This window comes from Neofelis nebulosa, chromosome 2, assembly GCF_028018385.1.
Source record: "Neofelis nebulosa isolate mNeoNeb1 chromosome 2, mNeoNeb1.pri, whole genome shotgun sequence".
Classification (NCBI taxonomy): Eukaryota; Metazoa; Chordata; class Mammalia; order Carnivora; family Felidae; genus Neofelis; species Neofelis nebulosa.
This window is the reverse complement of record NC_080783.1, coordinates 149,244,917-149,267,321: the sequence shown is the minus strand read 5'-3', so window position 1 is coordinate 149,267,321 and position 22,405 is coordinate 149,244,917. Positions and strand designations below refer to the sequence as shown.

The window sequence follows — 22,405 nt, the reverse complement described above, 5'->3', positions numbered from 1 at the left end:
ATTTTTATGCTTGGGTTTTCCAGTCAAAATCAGTAATGTCTGGCTTTTGCTTATAGTAATTCTAGACCCATCTAACTCTAATGTGTAGCCAAGGTTGAGAACCACTTCTCTAAGGCCTCTTATTGGTCTTTCACCGGATGTCAGAGGCAGAGATAACATACAAGAATGTGCCCCATTTCCTCTATCATGGACCCTCTTCTAAACTAGGGGCATATTGTGATGATTCAAACAGAAAGAGTCTCTCTGTACAAGCAATCCAGCAATGGCATGTACAGTGACAAGTCCTTTGATGAGGTGAGTTGAGGATGGAATGGGGATGGGCTTGGAGTGCAGCAACCACAGAGGATCTCAAAGAGGCATATGCCTTACTGATGGGAATTTGGAATGAGTGAATTCTTCCATTCAATGGCAACTTGAATTACATTTCCTTCCAAATGACTGATACTCTACGTTCAGGTGGTTGAAAAACTGAATGGAAAAGCCCATGGCTCTGTGATGATATTAGTGACCAGTGGAGGTGATGAGCACATTGGCAATTGCTTACTTACTGTGCTCAGCAGTGGTTCAACCATTCATTCCATTGCTCTGGGCTCATCTGTGGTCGAAAACCTGGAGGAATTATCACATCATACAGGTAAATATATTTGTAAACACTTATGTTTTAGAGCATTTCCTTTTAAATTGAATATTCAAAGCCTTTTAACTTGAATACTCCCAACCATGAAGCTCATATTATGACAATAGAATGTGTGGCTTAATTGGAAAAAGACAAATAGAAAACAGCTATCTTAAGGAAAACAACACAAAAATCATTGCTAAAATCTGCCAAAATTTTGTTGACCTTTAAAGATTTTCCTTAGAAGGTGCCAATCATATACATCCAATGAAAATATAATTTTTATAATTTTTTGTTAAACTAATCTGAGCATGTATAATCACAGAGCTAAAAATATATTTAAGAGTAAACACACTAACTTTCATGATAAGGACACATACCAAATTGTAAGATCCATATCTTTTTTTTGTTCTAAATGAGGCATGGAATAATTTTATCTTATATTCCTTATAGCCAATAAAAATGAGTATTGCTGACTTACAAATTAAAAGTTAGGTTTTTATTGAATTATTTTTGAAAACAATGTTTTCAGAATGTAAGCATAAGTGTAAACATATAGCACTGCAGATAGCAATGAACCTAGAGTGTCTAGGAATCACCTTCATTACAAGACTATTCAAACAATATTCATTGAGTTTCTATCAAGTACCAGACAGAGGTGTAGACCTTGACATTACAGCCGTGAACAGAACACACAAAACTACTCACCTCTGCTGCTCACCATGTGGCTGGCAGGATGCCATGCAATGCCAGCCAAGTGCTACACCTCCTTCCCCAAAACTAAGCCTCTTACGTGGGAAAGGTTGTTGCAAAAAACCTCACATATTATTTTTTGTTTTATTTTACACATTTTAATGGTTAACATCCCAATCATGTATTTCAGGAGGTGTAAAGTTCTTTGTTCCAGATAAATCAAACTCCAATAGCATGATTGATGCTTTCAGTAGAATCCCCTCTGGAACCGGAGACATTTTTCAACAACGTATTCAGGTCAGAATTTCTTCAATGGGGCTGGGGGGCAGGGAGAAGGAAGCAAGGAAAACAAATGAACTGTGTTAACTCACTCATTAACCTTATTGGAATATGTAACAATTCTTGCACAGAAGGCTTTTAAAAGAGCTTCTTGGTGTCACCAGAGCCAGGATTCATTGTTACCTGATGCCTGTTTTTCTCAACCCTAGTAGTAATTTCCTGAAAATTGCTACCTTGGCCTTTTAAAGTCTGTAAGCAGAACTTGCTCCTTCCTAGTGGCTCAAAATGGGGATGGGGTGGGGTTGGGGGGGTGTGTAGAGGTAAGACCAAGATGACAAATAAGAAACTGTTTCTTAGGTTTAGTTCTATAATAACTTTCCATCAATCCAAATCCATTTTACTTTTTTTTTTTTTGCTTTTTTAAAAACTTCTTTGAAGCTCCTCCCTTGTGTTAAAAACATCAACTATTTCATTAAATTCTAAACAAATTTAAATATTTCTTCGACTACTACAATTTACTTGACTTTGCTCACAAAGGCTTCCTCTAATCAAGCCATTTAAAAGGGCCAAGTTTTTTCTAAGTACTTTAAGGATATTTTGAACATAACTGAGGGTTTGAACAAAATTGCATCTGCTGTTTCCTCACAGATGGTAAGTTAACCTGCCAAGTTAATGACGTGATGTGAGCAATGAAGTCAGTTAAATTATTCTTAGAAAATATTTAACATGAAGATTATATGTACACAGCAAAGACAATAACCACAATTTTATCATTAGAAGTGAAAAAAAGGGGAATCATAAATGAGAACATGTATTTATAAATTAGATTACATTTGGCTCTTCTGAATAATCTTCCTACCCTGTGACTTCTTCTTTAATGCTATGAAATAAAAACAAGCGTTTAAAAATGTTTTCAAAAATTTAACAAAATATTATTCATATGGCTGAAATTTGCCTTATGTTCTCAAACGTGGCCACCTCTCCCCAGCGTATGTCATTAGCCCCACTAGACTATGGACAGAAACTATATCCCCTTCAGCAGCTCAGGCCCAGGGCACAGAATGTGCCCCAGTAGTCAGCAGTCTACAAATACTTATAAGATGGATTTGAACAAATAATCCACAGTGTCTTTGCTGTCATCCACCAGTGAATTTTTTATGCTTTCTGAGTTTGAGCAATATTGCAGCGCATTACTTAGTGTATTTATTTAATAAATAAAAATGTCCAAAGTTATTTTTACGCTTGTGTGTGTTGTGGATACACAGTGATTCAACGTAGGGTCTCTTGGTGTCTGCTGGCCTGGGCTCTATTCCCGTGTCACCTCCTTGTATGTGACACTGCACATGTTACTTCTCTAAGGCTCTGTCTCCTCATCTCTGAAATGTGGCTAACAGCAGTAGTCACCTTAAAGCGTTTTCAAAAGGATTAAGTGAAGTAATATATGTAAAGCATTTAGCTCAGTGCCATCACTTGTATGTACTCTGTAAGTGTTGCATGCGTGCACCTACATGAGCGCGCGCACACACACACACACACACACACGTGTTCACGTGGCTTATTGCAGATGGCTAAATAATTCTTCTAATGTACCCAAGCTCCCTGAAACTCAGCGTTTATTTCTTATTAAAATATATAAAAGTATCTGGAGAGATAATATATAAATTAAACCACTGAAGCACATTCACAAACAAAAAATTTTTAAAGCCTGTCAATTGCTGATCTGAAGCTAATGTTGATTTGGATAACAGACAGTCTGGGAACAGCTAAAATCAATTGGTAAAAAATAATGAAGAGACATTTGTATTAACTATGACAATATTTTATATCTTCCGTACTTCTATAATATGCAATATTTTGCACTGGCGAGGTATTTTGTGAAAAGTGATTTATATAAATACAGTACCTGTCAGAATTCAGTAATTTTTATTTTTGCCAATGTATTTTTGTTTGTCCTGGAAGTACAGAAAAAGATGGGATGTTTACGCCTACCACTAGAAACTTTCATGTATATTTGTATTCTCTTGAACAGCTTGAAAGTATGGGTGAAAATGTTAAACCTCACCATCAACTGAAAAACACCGTGACTGTGGATAACAGTGTGGGCAATGACACTACCTTTCTTGTCACATGGCAGACCAGTGGTCCCCCTGAAATTGCATTAGTTGATCCTAATGGAAGAAAATACTACACAAGTGATTTTATCACTAACCCAGCTCTGCGGACTGCTCGCCTCTGCATTCCTGGAACTGCTGAGGTAGATGCTGTGAGCTTTGTTCATAATGACAACATTTGGTCAAGCACATGACTTTCAACTGAATCACATAATTAATTAAATGCATTATGTAAAGAAATGCTATTCTGATACATCACAATTTTACTTTATACAAAGGCATTTTGTGAATGTTAAAAATTTAAGAGAAAAAGGGGTGCCTGGGTGGCTCAGTCGGTTAAGCGTCCAACTTCAGTTCAGGTCATGATCTTATGGTTTGTGAGTTTGAGCCCCGCATCGGGCTCTGTGCTGACAGCTCAGAGCCTGGAGCCTATTCTGTGTCTCCCCCTCTCTGCCCCTCCCCTTCTTGCACTCTGTCTCTCTCTCTCTCTCAAAAATAAATAAACAAAAAAATTTTTTTTTTAATTTAAGAGAAAAAAACAAGGTTTGTTCAAAACTTTAAATAATGGAGGGGCGCCTGGGTGGCTCAGTCAATTAAGCGTCTGACTTTGGCTGAGGTCCCTGAGTTCACAGACTCGGGTTTGGCTCAGGTTTGATCTCACTGTCTGTGAGTTTAAGCCCTGCATCGGGCTCAGTGCTGACAGCTCAGAGCCTGGAGCCTGCTTCAGATTCTGTGTCTCCCTCTTTCTCTGCCCCTCCCCCACTCGTGCTCACCCTCTCTGTCTCTCTCTCTCTCTCCCTTTTTCTCTCTCTCAAAGATGAATAAACATTAAAATTTTTTAAAAATTTAAATAATGGATACCAAAGTCTTCTCTCTTCAACAGTAGATATTAATATGTATGCAGTATAAATAATTTCTTTTTGCTTACTTTCTTCTTTATAAAGTTCACCTAGACATAGTTATCTATAGGCTTGGGGAAAAATCTAGCTAGAATTTATAATATGAATATATGCAATACATACATTTTTGAATATCTGCTGTGTGATGGATCTTGTTCTAGGTGCTTTACAATAAAACACTATGATAGGAATAAGAACAGGGTACTCAGAGCATCCAGGAGGGATGCACAGACTTCTGGGGAAGGTAACGGCCTCCTGGAAGTAAAAACATCAAAACGGAAATATGGAGAATAAAGGGGCCAGAGGTGTCAACGACATTCTGGGCAGAGGAAAGAGCACATAGAAAGGCTCAGAAAAAATAATTCTATTTTATTATAATTAAATTATAATTAAAGAGTTATAATTCTATAACTCTTCATAGAAGAGTAGGTCAACATGGATGAACTATACAGCAGCATGTAGGGTGGAGATTTGGGGGCAGGAAAGAGAGGAAGTGATGAGGCTAAACACATAAACAGAAGCTATGTCAGCAAGGGCTCTGTATGCCAGGAAAGGCAAGAAGAACCTGAACCCTAAAGGTAAAGGGAACCACTAAAGGGTCCAAGTAGGCTGGGGGATTGCTCAGGCCCACTCTTGCACTGCCTGAGTGCAGTCCTTAGCATCCTTGGCCCTTCCTGCTCCCAGGTCACCGTGGAAACCTGTGCTGTGGCTTCCCTGCCTCTGGGTTTCACCTCTACCCCGGTGATTGTTCTGAAGCATACATCTGACCAAACCTTGTCTCCTGTTCAAAACTCATTGGTGGTCTCAGGATAAAATCCATGTGGTTACTATTACATATCAAGCCATTGACATTCTGACTGTTGCCCAAGCTTATTTCTTAACCCTCTTGCCAAACATCCTCTGCTCTGCTCCTCCTTACTTTTCTCCCGACTCATCGCGTTCTTTTTACATCATATTCTTTGTACAAGGGCCAAGAACACTTTACCTACTTTTTGCTCCCTTTGCCTGACCTCTTAGGGGCCCTGTAGCAAAACACATATTACACCCAAAGAGAAGTTTTTGATACAGAGATCTGTGCTAGATGTCTATTACTAATGTTATGATTACAAAAAAAAAAAAATTATTGCGAATCATGACTTCACAAGAAAATGGCCACGCACATGAATTCCAGTGAAGAAGGCTGGGTAGGGTGTGGTGATACCTTAACTTTCCACACTGAGTCACAAGTTAACCCCTTGCTTTCTCTCTTTTCCCTCAAGCTCTACTTCATTACTCCTGTTATGTCCAGGGTTTAATAAGATGTAACAGCAAGAATGAGGAAAAAGAAAACATTCATGTATAATCTCATCCAAAGAATAAATTTCTTAGCAATGGTATTTAGAATGGTATTTAGAATTTCTTAGAATGGTATTTAGCAATATTTCTATAAATTAACACAGACATTTTAGGATCCTGACTTATTAAAAATATTGCTCTTTTTCTTGGTCTCTAATAGTGTATGTGGGTTTTGTTGCTTAAGATTTCTGTATATTGGGGGTGGGGGTTGAGGGACATGGAGGGAAGGAAGGATGCTATCGCTTTTTAAATCCAGGTGTTCACATAAATCATAATTGTTTACTTAATTTGCTGTAATTTTCTCAATTGTAGAAAAGGAATAAAAACATTGAAATTTCTTTTGGGTGAAGGGGCTCAAATTAATATTTGCAAAATACTTCAGGCTGGACACTCATCATTATCTTCTAAAAGTATGAATCAAAATGTGTCCTCCCAACAAATAAGTTCATGATAAAATTCCCTGAAGAGTTACCTAACGATAAAAGTGGGTTGTGCTGTGAAAGCCATGTAAATGGTGAATTGTAATACCCTCACCGATATCATTTTTCCTACATTTGTTTGTAATTCCTTTAAAAAATGCAACATCAACAAAACAAGGAGTAAAACCCTAGAAGCTTAGGCTCATGCTTTAAAACTGAGGGATGCTTTTTTTTTTTTTTCTTCACACTTGACAAAACAAAAAAGCTTTGTTTTGCAGCCTGGGCTCTGGACCTACACACTGAACAATACCCACCATTCTCTTCAAGCCTTGAAGGTGACGGTGACCTCTCGCGCCTCCAGCTCAGCCATGCCCCCTGCCACTGTGGAAGTCTTTGTGGAAAGAGACAGCCCCCGGTTTCCCCACCCTGTGATGATTTACGCAAATGTAAGAAAGGGGATTTATCCCATTCTTAATGCCACTGTAACGGCTACAATTGAGCCAGAGACTGCAGATCCTGTTGTGCTGAAACTTTTTGACGATGGAGCAGGTAACAGGCAATGTCTTGTCATTTTTCATGTTCTCAAGAGGTGTTGTGCCAGGGTGCTGCAGTATCGATCTTAAGCTTATCTGTAAAATTCCTTCAATTATTTTTCCCATCCAATCTTTTAAATTTTTTTAATGTTTATTTACTTTTGAGAGAGAGAGAGGGAGAGAGACAAAGTGTGAGAGAGGGTGAGGGGCAGAGAGAAAGAGACACAGGATCTGAAGCAGGCTGACAGCACAGAGCACGACATGGGGCTCGAACCCACAAACCACGAGATCATGACCTGAGCTAAAGTTGGATGCTTAACCGACTGAGCCAGCCAGGCGCCCCTCATCCAATCTTTTGAGGGTCTCAAGTCCTCAGAGAATCACTGACATACTGAGTAGCTGCAGGTCACATCTGCACAAGGAAAGAGAATGTGAACTTGGGAAGAGTCCCCTTGAGGGTCCTTGGTGTGGCTGTGGGGTGAGCAAAAGGGTGGGAGGAAGTAGCTTGACACCTAGGTCTTGGCTTTTGGTTGGCCAGTGACACTAATAACACAATGAGGTCACACAGAACAGGCTTATACGTCCTTGTGGCAATTCCCGTATTCCTCTAAGATTCACCAGCTGTATTAGTCACTGAAATAATAGGATCAGAAAATTAAAATAACAAATGAAAACCCACGAAGTGAGATGCAGTAGTAGTCTCCTCAGACCGAGCTATAAAGAGAAAATTGGAAATTGGAACTTGTGACCCAGGAGATAACCCTAGACTATTCTTTAGCTAAATAGCAGGGTTGATAGGAGGGCAGAGCCAGTGTGTTTGCATGTGCGATTTGCTCATGAGACCACCAGGCCAGCAAGCGTAGTGGAATCACACCACAGATTCTCCTACCAACCACTGGGAAAACAAAGTAAAAGAAAGCAAAACCCGACTTCAAGCACTCATTCTGCACATGGCGTTCAGAGCCTCATCATCATACATCACAGACAGCACAGCATCAGGCCAGGAAAGAGCAGCACCTGGACTCTTTTTGACTTTTAAAAACAAACTCCTTTGTTGTTTTATCTTTCCTGTTCTGTTCTTTCCCTAAAGAATAAGAATTTTCCTCAGAATGAGAATTTACCTCGAAGTCTATGTTGACAGCCCCAAGTGTTTGATCTACTAATAAAACCATACTCCTGCTCTCCGGTGTTTCAAAGATACATTCTTTTTCAAGAATCTTAGGTTTGGCAACACATTAGCATCCCGCCATGGCAAACTTGTATGACATTTATGAAACAAAAGTTCCTTTGAAAGATTTCAATTCAAGTCTATCTCAGAGGGACACCAGAGAAGTCCTCTCATTTTGCCTGTTGGAATGGATCCAAATGAGCTTCTCATGCTCTGATTGCTTATCCATGGCCACACCTTTTAGCTTTTGTATATAGTCCAAAAATGCACTTTGCAGAACACTTCTCCTTTGCTTCAGTCTGTGGGCTGGCCTGGAGAATAGTTCCTGTACTCTTTGGAAAGATCACCTGCGTCAGCTCAACAACTTTTGTATTTATTCCCTGGAACCATTTCATTTATTTGTTGTCTACATTTATGCTCTAATGAAAGAAACAATGGAGAGTATTGCTTAGGCATCAAAGTGTAAATTTAGGGTTTTTTTTTTAAACCCAATACTTATAACACACATACATAGCTAACACTTCTTTTTATAATGGAAGCAGTATTTACCTGCTTCCAAATTAATGAACAATAATAAAAATGTATACTTATGAAATGCTTTACAATTTAAAATGTACTTTCTCATGAATACTCTGAAATACTCAACACAACAGCCCTGTGAGATGAGTTGTCCCTGTTTTACAGATGAGAAAATTGAGGCTCAGAGAGGTTGTTTCACAGCTACTGAGTGGCAGATCCAGACCTCAAAATCAAGTCCCATGACACCTGAGGTAGTGTTCTTTCCCATTTCTTTCTGACTCAGGGATTAAGGGAGGTGGGGGTGGTAACTGTGGCAGAAAGATTTTCCTTTATCATTTCTTAACAAAGGTAGACCTGATTCCTCAGTAAACCACTAAATACCAGATTTCATTTCTTTCCTTCCAATAGACAAAAAAAATTTTCCAGGATGCCTGAGTGGCTCAGTCAGTTGAATGTCCAACTCCTGATTTTGGCTCAGGTCATGATACCAGGGTCATTGGATCAAGCCCCACATAGGGCTCCACACTACACATGGAGACTGCTTTAAGATTCTCTTTCTCTCTCTCTCTCTCTCTCTCTCTCTCTCTCTCTCTCTCTCTCTCCATCTGCCCCTCTGCTCCACTTGTGCTCCCTCTCCCTCTCTCTCTAAAATAAAAAGAAAATTTTCTAAACCTACTATGATAATAAGTTGCTTAGCACTTTGTATTTTAATTAAATATACTCCTACTTTTCTCATGCTAAGGAGCAGCCCTGCCTCCACAGTGGGGATTCAGGAACACTGCAGGGGTGATACAGGGCTAGGGTCCAAAGTGGAGTATGTGGTATGAACTGACTCTAGGATAAGACAAGCCATTTGCCCAGGGTGGTCATCTGCACGTGAAGAGTGAATGTGTTTTGCACTTGGGCTGAGCTCTGCCGTCCACTGCTACCCTGTAGTCTAACTCTCCCAGGCCTCCTGCCTCCCCCATTCAGTCATGGACTTGGTTTGGACATGAACTGCTCTCTAAGGATCAGCGTAAAAGGAAAGAAACCTAGCACTGGCCAAGCTTTCAGAATGCCTCCTAAAGCAAAGCACAGTGGACAGAAACAAAGCCTGTCAACCTCCAAGTCAGCAAGCCCCTTAGAATCTAGAACAGTTCCATGTACCCTCTAATGAGAAAATTAAATAATTTCACACGACTTAATCAACTACCAGATTTTTCCCCCCAATGAGGGCTGCAGGATGTTCATAAACCCCTTGCAATTTTATCAAATGTGTATATGTGCATCTCTATTTATTTCCTAGGAACAGAATAGCTTTTATCTCAAAAGGGTCTCTCTCATAAACAAAAAGAATATGCTTGGTTTCCATGAAAAACTAGTATTATTTATAACGATAAGGAGAGCTCTAAAGTTGATAATTAAATGTTTTATTAGCACTGAAATAGGGTCCATTCACCTTTAGAGAATAATTTTTCAGAGGTTTAGGAATCACAGGGAGAAATTAAGGAGCCACTGGATTTTAATATTAAAAGTAACTAGAACCATGACAGTATATACTAAAATGGGAAGAACCAGGGGAGTAAAGCCTATTTTTTATTTTAAAGCATATTTATTTTAATTAAACATTAGTAATCAACTATGATGACAGTGTTGACATTGAGCTTTTTTTATATATGCAGGTGCTGATATTATAAAAAATGATGGAATTTACTCGAGGTACTTTTTCTCCTTTGCTGTAAATGGTAGCTACAGCTTGAAAGTGCATGTCAGTTACTCCTCCAGCATAAGTGGCCTAGCCCACTCTGTTCCCGGGAATCGTGCTATGTACGTACCAGGTTACATAGCAAATGGTAAGAATCATCAGCACTGGTGTTTGAATAAACCTTGTTTAATGTATACATCTCTGCTGTGTGTGTGTGTGTGTGTGTGTGTGTGTGTGTGTGTGTATTAGAGAGAGAGAGAGGGGAGTGACGGAAAGAGAGAGTTGGAATTTCAAAACTCTTTATGCTTACGTCAATGCATAATTTGTTGACCATCTCTTCACTTCTCAGTGATTCATGATAGTGGATAACAGGAAGGTAATAGATAATTCCTACAGATATTTTTATGTCTTCATTGCAGCCATTAGTTTGGCCTCTTTCTTGTGGCTGTTTCACCAGAATTACTAACAGATAGAGATTTATTGTGTTTTATCTCAGTTACAGCTCCTGTATCTCCTTTATAGAGGTTTCAGGAAAAAAAAAAAGGCAAAAGTTATTAGCAGTTGAAAGAAAAAAACAAATGGCCCAGACGATCCACACCAAAAATGAGTTCCTGAATAAATATGGATTTGGATGTTACAGACAACTGAGTTATTCCTGAAAATGACCTGTCTTCCTTCAAGATAAAAGCACCAAATAAGTAAAAGATACACATCCTTTCTTAACACCATTATTATAGTTCCTGAAGGAAAGCAGTGGTTAAAGTATAACAGACAAACAAAAATATGCTATAATCATCTTAAACAATCTCAAAAAACATTTTTAAACATTCTTATTTACAAAACTGCAGAATCTTTTTGCTTAATTTTAATGTATTTTATCAGCAATAATTAATCATTTGGACACATGATTCTATATTTTTGTTCTTTAAGTAGAAAATAATCAAGGTGCTCCAGTGAATTTGCATCTCCTGATAATTTTAGTGATGTCTAAAATATAATTTACTCTCTCATATATTTATTTTGGGTTACTTTGAAACCAATGTAAATCAAATTGCAAGGTAACGTGGTTTTACTTCATAGATATGATTTCATATGTAGCTATAATACCTTACTTGTAAATAAATATTCCCTCTTTCATTTATACATTAAACATTTTTGAAGGCTTACTAGGTGACAGGAACTAGGAACTTGGGAGAACAGGTAGAATAAGGCCGCATTCCTACTGAGGAGCTTGAAGGCTACTGTCTGGTGTGCTATCTTTCTGAAACCTGTGAGTTTAAAGGATACACACACATATTAGCATCTAGTGTATAGAGATTAGAAAAGTAATATACAACTGTGCTTTTATCTGTGTATCTTGGAGATGCCCTTAGCAGCATAGAAAGAAAAAGGTAGGTTTCCCTAAGCATTCCTACCAAACATAACATTTATCACATCACTTTTAGATGATCACCTGGAGCACACACCTCGTTAAAAAATGGGAGCTGCTCACGCCGCCTGGGTGGCTCAGTTGGTTAAACATCTGACTCTTAATTTCTGCTCAGGTCATGATCTCACGGTTCATGAGTTTGAGCCCTGCATTGGGCTCTATGTTGATGCCGTGTGGAGCCTGCTTCTAATTCCCTCTCTCTCCCTCTCTCTCTCTGCCCCTTCAGCCCCCTCTGTCCCTCAAAGTAAATAAATAAACTTAAAAAAAGGGAGCTGCTCTATTTTCACACCACTAAATCTCCAGACACAGTAATGTCTGCATCCTTCTTCTCCTCTCCAAAGACCAGTGTCTCTGCTGGCTTCTGCTCTGGATCCCATCTAGCCTGCCCATCCAGAGGCCTTGTGAGCTCACTTTTGCACGGTCCCACTCTTCTGGCCCCTCTGAACCACATTCAAGCATGATTTATTACATCTATTTTAACTGGTCTCCCTTCAGATTCTGTCTACCTCCCTTGACATTAGTCTACATCCTTGACATTAGTCTAATCCTGCCATCTGCACTTTCTCACCTTTAATTTACCACTTTCTATTCATCGCAGTCTGACTTCCACCCAAATCACTCCACTGGAAGTGCTCTGGCCCCAGCCACCAACGGCCACACTGCTGTTAAAGCCAACGAATGCATTTCAGTCCTCATTTTATCTGACCTTAGCAGTGTCTGCCACAGCTGACTGATTTCTCCTTCGTCATATACTGGTTTCTATGATCACCTCTTATTCTCTGGAATTTTTTTGTTGGGCTCCTTTCCCAGTTCCTCCTTTTCTACCAAGCCTCTAACTGTTGGCAATTTTCAGAGCTCAGGCCTAACCTTCTTACCCTATCACCTGTAGCCACACTGCCTGGGTTTGGAACCTCGCTCCTCCATTTACTAGCTTTGTGATTTGGGGCAAGTTACTTAGTTTCTGTGTACTTCTGTTTCATCATCTTGAAAAAGAGGGGTAATAATTGTACCCTCCTTGTAATGGTGATAGGAAAATTTAATAGTCGATCCACACAAGGTACTTAAATAAGTACTTGGCACGTAGTGAGCCAGGCAGTCAATAAATGCTATTTAACACTATAGTTGACATTTTTATTAGGTAACTTCATTAATCCATATGGCTTTAATAATACCTATATGCCTATATCTTCCAAATTCACAAGTTTAAAATTATTAAATCTAGATAAAACCTCTTTTTTGAGCTTAAAATACATATCTAACTGGCTCCTTGTCATCTTTAATTAGATGTTTTAGAGGAATCACAAACCTTGTAACTTACATGTTTAATCTCCTTCTCTTTAGCCTGCTTTTCCTCTGAAGTTGCATATTTTAGAAACCTGGGAGCTGTTTCTTTTTCTTTTTCTTTTTTCCACCAGCTTTCTTTCCTGTACGACTCCATATTCAAATCCAACACCAGCTTTTATTGATTTATCTCCAAATTACATCTCAAACTGCCTACTTCTGCCCTCCTCCCCACTGCTGTCACCCAGCCCAACCTGCCATCCTCCCCGTCTGGACTATTGTAGTGGCTATCTAAAGGGCCCGCTGATTGTTGCATTAGAACCCATTCTCCAATGAAGGCAGCTAGAGTAACCTGTTAGAGAGTAAATGTGACCATGTCACTGCCTTGCTTCCCCATAGTTAAACTCTAAAATCATTACAGTGGCCTGCCTACGTGAGCTTCTCTCTCCTGTCTTATCTCAAACTATTCTCCTCCTTGCTTTAATTTTTTCTTATTTGCAAAGCTCTTTAGTACCTCAGAGTTTTACACAACCTGTTCCCTTTGCCTAAGATATTATTACCTCCGCTCTTTGCCTGACTGACTCCTACTCACCCTTTATGATACTTTTAAATGTTACTTCCTTGATAACACTATAAATTACGTACCTGTGTTATTTTTCTTCACAGCACCCTGCCTTTTTTCCTTCCTACATTTATCATAAGTTATAAACATGGTTGTATTAGTATGACTATAAATTCTGTTTTATAGTTTTGAGATACTGTTTTGTCTGTGATTACTGGCAGAGCATATACCCTCAATATACTTATTTAGTGAATGGAAGGATGGATGGATGGATGGATGGATGGATGAATTATAGAATAAATAAACTCAGTTATTCTAAAGATGTATTAAAGAAAAAAAGGTTTTAAAATGTCTCTCAATAATCTCTCAAAACCAAGCTATTCAGGAGATTCTAATTTGTTGTTTTGGCCATTCTTTTCATGGTCACAGGTAACATTCAGATGAATGCCCCAAGAAAATCAGTGGGCAGGCATGAGGAGGAGCAAAAGTGGGGCTTTAGCCGAGTAAGTTCAGGGGGCTCCTTTTCCGTGCTAGGAGTTCTGGCTGACCCCCATCCTGACGTGTTTCCACCATGCAAAATTATTGACCTGGAAGCTGTAAAAGTGGAAGAGGAGGTGACTTTATCATGGACAGCACCTGGAGAAGACTATGATCAGGGCCAGGGTAGGCTTCTTGGTTTCACTATCTGTTTCTCTATAAGGTAGAATTTCTAATAACTATGCCAGGGGTTAGTTGGGTAAAAATGCTTTGGGGGCTTAGAGCTGACAGAACTGAAGGGAGTTGTTATGAAAAGCTCTGAGTTGTTCATAAGGCATTACATGGAACGAGAGTCTAGGGACAAGAGCTTGTCAGCTCCCCAGAATTGAGAAGGCTCTGGTAAACTAACTGACACTCATCATCTAGAACTCTTGATTGGAAACATAAATACCATATGCAAGAGTAGTCTAGTCAACAGAAATGGGTCCTGCATTACAGAACATGGACTTCCAAATACTGGAGTTATTTAGTTTTCTGAAGATTAGATAGTGAATAATGAATTCGAAGATTTACAAGTCAAGGTTAGGGGAATAATTCCCATAAGTTATGCAAAACTTGGTGCATTTTCTGCCCCCATTTCTGAACCTCACTTTCATCAGGGAAACTAGAACCAGATCCCTTATTTGGCCTTTCCTAGCCTTGTTTGGATGGACATTGATGAACTTCTTTCTTAACTTTCCTTTTTCTAAGGCCTGCGCCAGCCTTCAGGCTTCCATCATCATTCCTTGACCCTCATAGCAACTCAACATAATAACTTTTCTGCAAGAATCGCCTTTCTAAACATCTTTGCCATCACCAAAACATGGTTATCATTGATTACACATTAAATGGTTTATTTCCTGTTGCCTCTGATTGAGATTCCTATAGGAACCAACATTCTCTATTGAAAGGTTTTTGTCATTATCAGTCAATAACAGTAAACACCTTGGGCCTTTGCCAGTCTTGCTTCCAACTTGGGCCATTGTTTTTTGGCTTAAAATTTTCTATCCATTTACTACATTCACCAGAAAGCATCTCAATTACAAATAATTCTGTGCTACTGAGGAACATCAATATTGTAGCTTTGTCTTCTAATTCTTTTATCAAACTCTGTCTCTTCTTGCCAGAGGAGAAGGAAGTAAAATATATTCTGAATTAAGAATTCAGTTAATTTAAAGATTGGAGATATGAAATGATTGAAACTCTGGGATGGATATGCCCCTTGTATAAAGGAAAAAGCTGTAACTCACATCTCAGGAAAAAAATTCTTCCTTCTGTGGCTTTAAGTCTAGCTGTTTGATCTTTGGCAAGTTGCTTAACCTCTATTGGCCTCAGTTTCCTTATATGGAAAATAGGACTACAAATATTTATTTCATAAGTTATCATAAAGAATAAATGAAGTGACACATAAAAATCAGAAAGGGAAGAGAAAGTATGCCAAGTTTCCCGGGCTCCTCGTTTGCATTGCTGTTGTCTTCTGTAGCCATAAACACTCCCATCTGTATTTAAAGGTAAGAGTGGTGCCTGCCACCTAGTGTCCTCACTCTTTCCTCACTGCCTCAGAAATGCAGTGTGCGACATGAGGCAAAAGCTCAAATTCCCATCCCTACTGGGAACTGTTCTTCTGGTGCCCCAGGAGTTTCAACTACACCACTAAATTAAAAGAGTAGAGAGAGGGGTGCCTGGGTGGCTCAGTCGGTTGAGCATCCCACTTTGGCTCAGGTCATGGTCTTGCAGTTCATGAGTTCAAGCCTTGCATTGAGCTCTGTGATATCTCAGAGCCTGAAGCCTGCTTCAGATTCTGTGTGTATCTCTCTCTGCCTGTCCCCTACTTGTGCTCTGTCTGTCTCTCTCTCAAAAATAAATTTTAAAAAACATTTAAACATTTTTTTTAAAAGAATGGAAAGAAAGTGTGTGGTATTGGTGGTTATTAATGGCTTGGAAAGAAGAAATACAACCATATGGGGTGTTAGAATTGGTATCACAAAGGGCATTAATCAAGGGAATAGAGAGATCTCCACATAACTTCACTGATGAGAGGGATGACTGAAGCAGATCTGGCTATTATGATGTCAAAACCATAAACCACAAAAGATATGTTGGGAGATGGCTGGATGTGTATTAAGTTGCTGAAATCACTCAGTCATAACGGATTCGGCGGCTCAGCGATGGCAAAATTGACCAATTAGTACTGAATAGACCAACTGGCAAGTAGATTCCTATTTAATTCATAAACATGTGCTTTTATTGACTCCTCCCCCCCAAATTATTGTCTGGAAAGGCGTTGTCTTCACGTCTATGACCAGAGTTAGAAATAATGGGGGTATGTCTCTGGTTAACAATGATAAAAAATGTAACTATTCTTAAAAACATTGTTAGCAGTAAAGGAATATCTAATATATGCACAAGCATATCAGTGTATATCCAGGTGCCCATTCTTCACCATACACAATGTCCTAAAAAAGATGACCAATTACATGTTATAAATAAAACATTAGCAGATCACCATTATGTCTGGGAATGTATACAGGCTAGGCATTATGGAAACGGGTTACTTCCTTGAGTTTTCATTATAAGTCTGTTAAGTTGTTAAATTGTTGTTAAAATTCAGCACCAAGCATGTGACATATCTTTGCTATAAAGTTAATTTCTTTTGTATATCTTTCCAGAAATTGAAGTGAAAATATATTTACTAAGTAACTATTAATACTCAGCACAGTGCTAAACATTATATAAACATAATTTAAGATGGTCATTGCACTCCCAAGAATTTATAATCCTATATTAAGGGGGAAAAATAGTCAAAAACACAGTTTAACACCATGCCATCTGTACGGTTTGGAGAGGTCAGGTTCTTATCCCAGGAGCCTGGGCAGAGCCTTTGGATAACAAAAAAATCACCAATCTTGTGCCTACTTCCCTGCACTATATTCCCTACATGCCTAACAGCCTGACCTGCACACTCTTCCTCAGACATCTTTTCATCATGTTCTTATATAACCATTGTTGAACACATTGTCTTTAAAAATTGTTAAAAATGTGCTGTTTCTGAGGAAGCTGCAGTGACAGCAACTGTTCTTCCCATTATCCCCTCCCCTAACCTTCAGTTATGCTTCCGAGCTGGAAGAACACTTAGTAGAAGAAACCTAAAACAATCCTTAGGGGATAGCTTAGATGTCAAATGAAGAGAGGTAGTTTGAATTGTTCTCACTAGTAAAGAGAGAGCTCCCTAAAGATGGGACCAAGTCTTCAACTTCCTCTCTCTGTCCTCAGTCTAAGCCCAGAGCTTTCCATACTAGGAATTTATTGGTAAAGTTGCTAATGAAGATGTAAGCCTTGGTAACTGGAAAAGAACAATTACTGGGAAATAAGAAATAGGAAGGAGTGTAGTCTAGTGGGAGGCTGCGTAGCATAGTGTTAAGGTACTGGGTTCTAGAATCAGACACAGCATGTTTTACCTGTGTAACCTGAGACAAGTTACTTAATTTCTCTCACTTTCTGATTTTTAATCTGCAAAAGTAGATAGTAAGAATAGCTACCTCAGAGCATTGCTGAGAATTGAATAAGGTAAAACACAAAGAGGGATTAAAATAGTGCCTTGTCCATATTAATTGCTTAGGAAATACCAGCATTTGTAACATTTTGGAGACAGAAGGGACCTTAAAGACAAGCTAGTCTGACCTTCTTGTTTCAAACGTAAGGGAATGAACATGAGAGTTTAAGTGTCTTGCCAAGGCCTTGTCTTGGCTAAAATATACTGTTAAAGCAGAGTTAGAGATGAAACCCAGAGAGATACATACCTAAGAGGTCAAAGATGCAGAAGTGGCCTGATTTCTCTTTCTCACAGCGACAGGGGCAACACAACTACTGTAAACAGAAGGAGCCTCTCCATGAATGTATGGGCTGAGTTTGTCTTCAGTCTTTGCAGTTTCACAGCTGTCCTGCATAAAGTTTAGTAGGTACTCATGGTAGAAAGTGCATGGGATTTGGAGTTAGAAGAAAGAATTTGGTTCCAGCGATACAACTTTCTAACTGTTGACCATGTCACCACATTTAACCTCCTGACTCCCCATCTTTTTATTTTAAATTTCACAGAGGGGGGCTGTACATGTGGACAATCTTTGTAAATGCTAAGGCTTATGAAATATTACTTGTTTCATTATCCAGGAGAAGACTCTGGGAGAACCTCATGGAGAGCTTTCTCCATAGAGAACCACAGACATAGGAACAATGGATATGTTCCACTGTGAGTGTGGAGTAGATGGTCAGCCTCGCTTCTTATCCATGTCTGTCCACCTGTATTTGAACTGCAGCAGGGAGCAACTCAGCTCCAGTGCTCCAACTCAGCACCCAGAGGGAATTGGCTGATTGATAAATTTGAATATAGAGGCTATTTTCTTCTTACAACCTTCTCTAAGGGTGCTTTCCTTTAATTACTATCCAGGAAATAGAAATAGTCTCATTATTAAAAAGTAGTATAGATTTGGAAACTGTTCAAAACACAGCCATCAGAAAATTTTCATTTTTTAATTAAAACTTGGAATGTCCTATGGCTTTCATTCCTTAGAACAAAATCTTTGTTTGGAGCTGCTTTGTCCATTGTTAAATGTATTTTTAGCCATTTCAGATAAGAATTATGATCTTATTAGAGTGTTAGTACTATAGGTGGTTTCCTTTTTTGCATCTAGTGATTCTTTGTTATTAATTTTATTTTTGAATTGGTAATACATTCACATGGGTTGAAAATCAAAACAGCACAGCAATGTGAATGTAACACATAAAAATGTACTGACCTGTACACATAAAAAAATGGTTAAGATGATAAATTTTATGTTATGTGTATCTTACTCCAGTTTGAAAAAATAATATACGGAACATCAAAACAATTAAATTTCTGCCCTCAGCTACTCCAAATTTGGCTGTTCTATAACATGCAGTTTTCTTAACTTAGCACAGTTTGCCTTGAATTAATGTTTACCATTTCACATATAATGTGAGAATCTTTCAAAAATATAATTCCGTGTACCCTTCTGTCATCTTTTGCGGTCTTGCTGGCATTTATCGTATGTCTACATTTTTATAAAGCCCACAATGCATTGCTATGGTTTTTGTTATAAACAATCACTTGTACTTTTAAGAAATTTTAAAGAGAGAAATTGACCCTTTTTAGTCACCCAGATTGTCAGCATTTCTAGTCGTCTTCCTTGCTGTAGGTCTGAATTTTTATCCAGCATCATTTCCCTTGTTGCTCAGGTCTTTGAGTGAAATTCTCTCAGGACTCATTTATATGAAAATGTGTTTATTTCACCTTAATTTTTTAAAGTACATTTTCACTAGATATAGGATTCTTGGGCAATAGATTTTTCTTTCAGTACTTAAATAGGTCATTTCATTGTCTTGTTTTCAATTTTTTTCTTATGAGAAGGCAACTATCATTCTTACTATTATGTTCCTAAGTGTAAAGTGTCTTTTTTCCCTTTGACTATTTTAAATTATTTTTATCTTTGGTGTTCAATAGACTGACCATGATGTGTCTCAGTGTGTTTTTCCCATATATATTCTTTTTGGGGATTGCTGAGTTTCCTGGATCTGTGGAATATTCTTTCTGACCAGATTTAGAATATTTTCAGCTATTATATCGTCAAAAAAATTTTGTTCTATTCTTTTTCTTCTTTCTTTCTTGGATAATATTAACATAACATAACATAACATAACATAACATAACATAACATAACAAACAATACCGACACTAAATGGATAGGACAGTGGGTCACAAAGATCATTGAGATTATGTTTGGTTTTTCTCTTTTTTTCCTGAGTGCTACAGTTTGATTTCTGTGCACTTGTCTTCAAGCTTACTGATTATTTTCTGTTGCGTCCAATCCACTCTTAATCTCCTATTTTTTTTAATGTTTATTTCTGAGAGAAATAGACAGAGGGTGAGTGGAGAAGGAGGCAGAGAGAGGGAGACACAGAATCTGAAACAGGATCCAGGCTCAGAGCCCAATGCGGGGCTTGAACTTGGGAATGGCGAAATCGTGACATAGGCCAGTGGGATGCTTAAAACTGAGCCACAGGCACCCCCCCACACACGCACACACACACAATCTCTATTCTTAAAGCATGGCTCTTCCAGTGTTTAATGGATATTTAAGGGCTAATAACCTCCTCTAACTTGGCAACACTCACACTCCAAAATCTATATACCTATATATCTATATAAAACTCTGCTCAGTTTTTCAGCCTTCTAGCTATTATTTGTCTCTTGAGTTCTTAATGTTTCACCCTTACATGAATAATTGGACATCTCCCGATGACTTGAAAAAAGTATATAGAGTTGGGGCTGGTCCTTCTCCAGCTCCTTCAATTTTTAGCCCTTCTGGTAATCTCTTCCTCTGTCCTCTGATTTCCAGATCCAGAAGGTAGCTTTCAGATCCAGCTATCTGTACAGGAGAGGGAAGTGCCTTCAGAGGAAAAGCTGCATAAACATGGATCATTCCTACTCTGGTTTCCTTTTTTTTCTTTTTTACGGATTGTAACTCCTCTTGTTTCTGCCTATTTTTATCTGAATCCAGTGCTTCAATGGCTTTGTGTCGTTGTTCTGTTTTTTGCTTTCTTCAGAGTTCATACCCACTATCTACTGGAGAGTTAGTCTAATAGAAGCCACTTAGCCATTACCAGAACTCAGAATTAAACTTTTACCGTTGACTTAAGTAACATATACTTTTGTCACTTAACATTTATGCTTATATTTTTCTTAAGAGGATACTCCCCATGTAGAAGTTTTTCATTTTATGTATTCAAATTTATCAATTTCTTGTTTATGGATACTGAATTTTGAGTTTTAATTAGAAAGGCCTTTCCTACTTCAAGACCATACTGGAATTTACCTATTGTTTCCTACGAAATACTTAATGTTTTTATTTTTTACTCCAAACTTTTTGATAATTATGGAGTTTATCCTGAAAAAAAGGTTTGTGATATGGATCCAATTTTATTTTTTTACAAAATTGTACCCAGCTGTCACAACACCATTTATCAAGAAATTTGTATTCCCCCCCCCCCCCATTAATTTGAATTCTGTGTCTATCATATGCTAAATTCCTGGCTGTATTTTGGCCTACTTTTAGATATTAGTTTATTCATGTACCAGAACTGTAGGCTTTAGTTATAGAAATATTATAGTGTTTTTATATCATATAGGTTTAGTCCTTCCACACTGCTATTTTTTAGACTTTATATGGCCAACCCAGATTATTTATTTTCTGTTCAAGTTTTACAATAAGCTTGTTAAAATGGAAACTAGAAGCACTTTCAATAGAATCATGTAAAATTTACAAAATAACTTAGGGAAAAATAACATCTTTATTATGTTGAATCTTCCTATTCAAAAAACATAATAAGCTTTTCCTCTTGCTTAGGTTTCAATATGAGTTCTTATATAGTGTTTTAAAGTTTTGTTCATACGCAATCTTTTGTTATGTTTATTTCTAGGTATTTTGACTTTTTGTTCCTATTCTCGTTAGTCATTTATAATAAGCTAGATAACTTACCCAAGTGACTTAACCTTTCTATTTATATTTTTTAATTTCAGCTAACAGCTATGAAATAAGAATGAGTCAAAGCTTACAGAAAATTCAAGATGACTTTAACAATGCCATTCTAGTGAATATATCAAAGCTACTAAGTCCTCAGCAAGCTGGCACCAAGGAGATATTTACATTCTCACCAAAGCTTTTCACAAATGGACCTGACCATCAACCTGATGGAGAGACACAAGAAAGCCACAGAATTTATGTGGCAATACGAGCAATAGATAAGAACTCCTTAAAGTCTGCTGTATCTAACATTGCCCAGGTATCTCTGTTTATTCCCCCAAATTCTGCTCCTGTACTTGCCAGAGACCATCTTATACTGAAAGGAGTTTTGACAGCAGTGAGTTCAATAGGAATCATTTGCCTCACTATAGCTGTAACACATTATATTTTAAACAGGAAAAAGAGAGCAGACAAGAAAGAGAATGGAACAAAATTAATATAAACAAATGTATAGAGTGCCTTCCTTCTTAGATATAAGATCCATGGCCTTTGCACTTTACAAAAACATACCAATAAAGTCAAATTGACATCAGAACTATTAAAAATGCTTTGAGTTTTTGTATAGTACAGGTCAGATTTTTATATGCTAAACAGACACCAAAAAATATTTTATAACACTCATTTTTGAAGGAAATTAGGAAACCCTTAAGCTTTGGCTATGGACAAAATAATAAAAATTAGTCACCAAGGTAATGTCTTTAAAAGCAAAGGCAAGGGCAAAGTTGAACTAAAGAATCAAGAAAAGCTTGTTTTATTGTAGAGG

General features: G+C 38.0%; 1 protein-coding gene across 10 annotated transcripts in view; it reads left to right on the top strand.

Moving 5' to 3' along the window:
• LOC131504438 (calcium-activated chloride channel regulator 2) overlaps positions 1-22,177 on the top strand; it is a 70,848-nt gene extending 48,671 nt beyond the window's left edge. For 8 of the 10 annotated variants that reach the window (XM_058716719.1, XM_058716721.1, XM_058716723.1 and 5 more), the window contains 7 exons: positions 457-634; positions 1,500-1,606; positions 3,618-3,842; positions 6,631-6,901; positions 10,234-10,404; positions 13,958-14,191; positions 21,639-22,177. In XM_058716719.1, coding sequence (XP_058572702.1) covers positions 457-634; positions 1,500-1,606; positions 3,618-3,842; positions 6,631-6,901; positions 10,234-10,404; positions 13,958-14,191; positions 21,639-22,084 — 1,632 coding nt within the window. In that variant the 3' untranslated portion in view covers positions 22,085-22,177. Of the gene's footprint in view, positions 1-456; positions 635-1,499; positions 1,607-3,617; positions 3,843-6,630; positions 6,902-10,233; positions 10,405-13,957; positions 14,192-18,211; positions 18,291-21,638 lie in introns of all 10 variants that reach the window. The other 2 variants (XM_058716726.1, XM_058716722.1) reach the window with 2 other exon arrangements.
• The last annotated feature ends 228 nt before the right edge of the window (positions 22,178-22,405 follow it).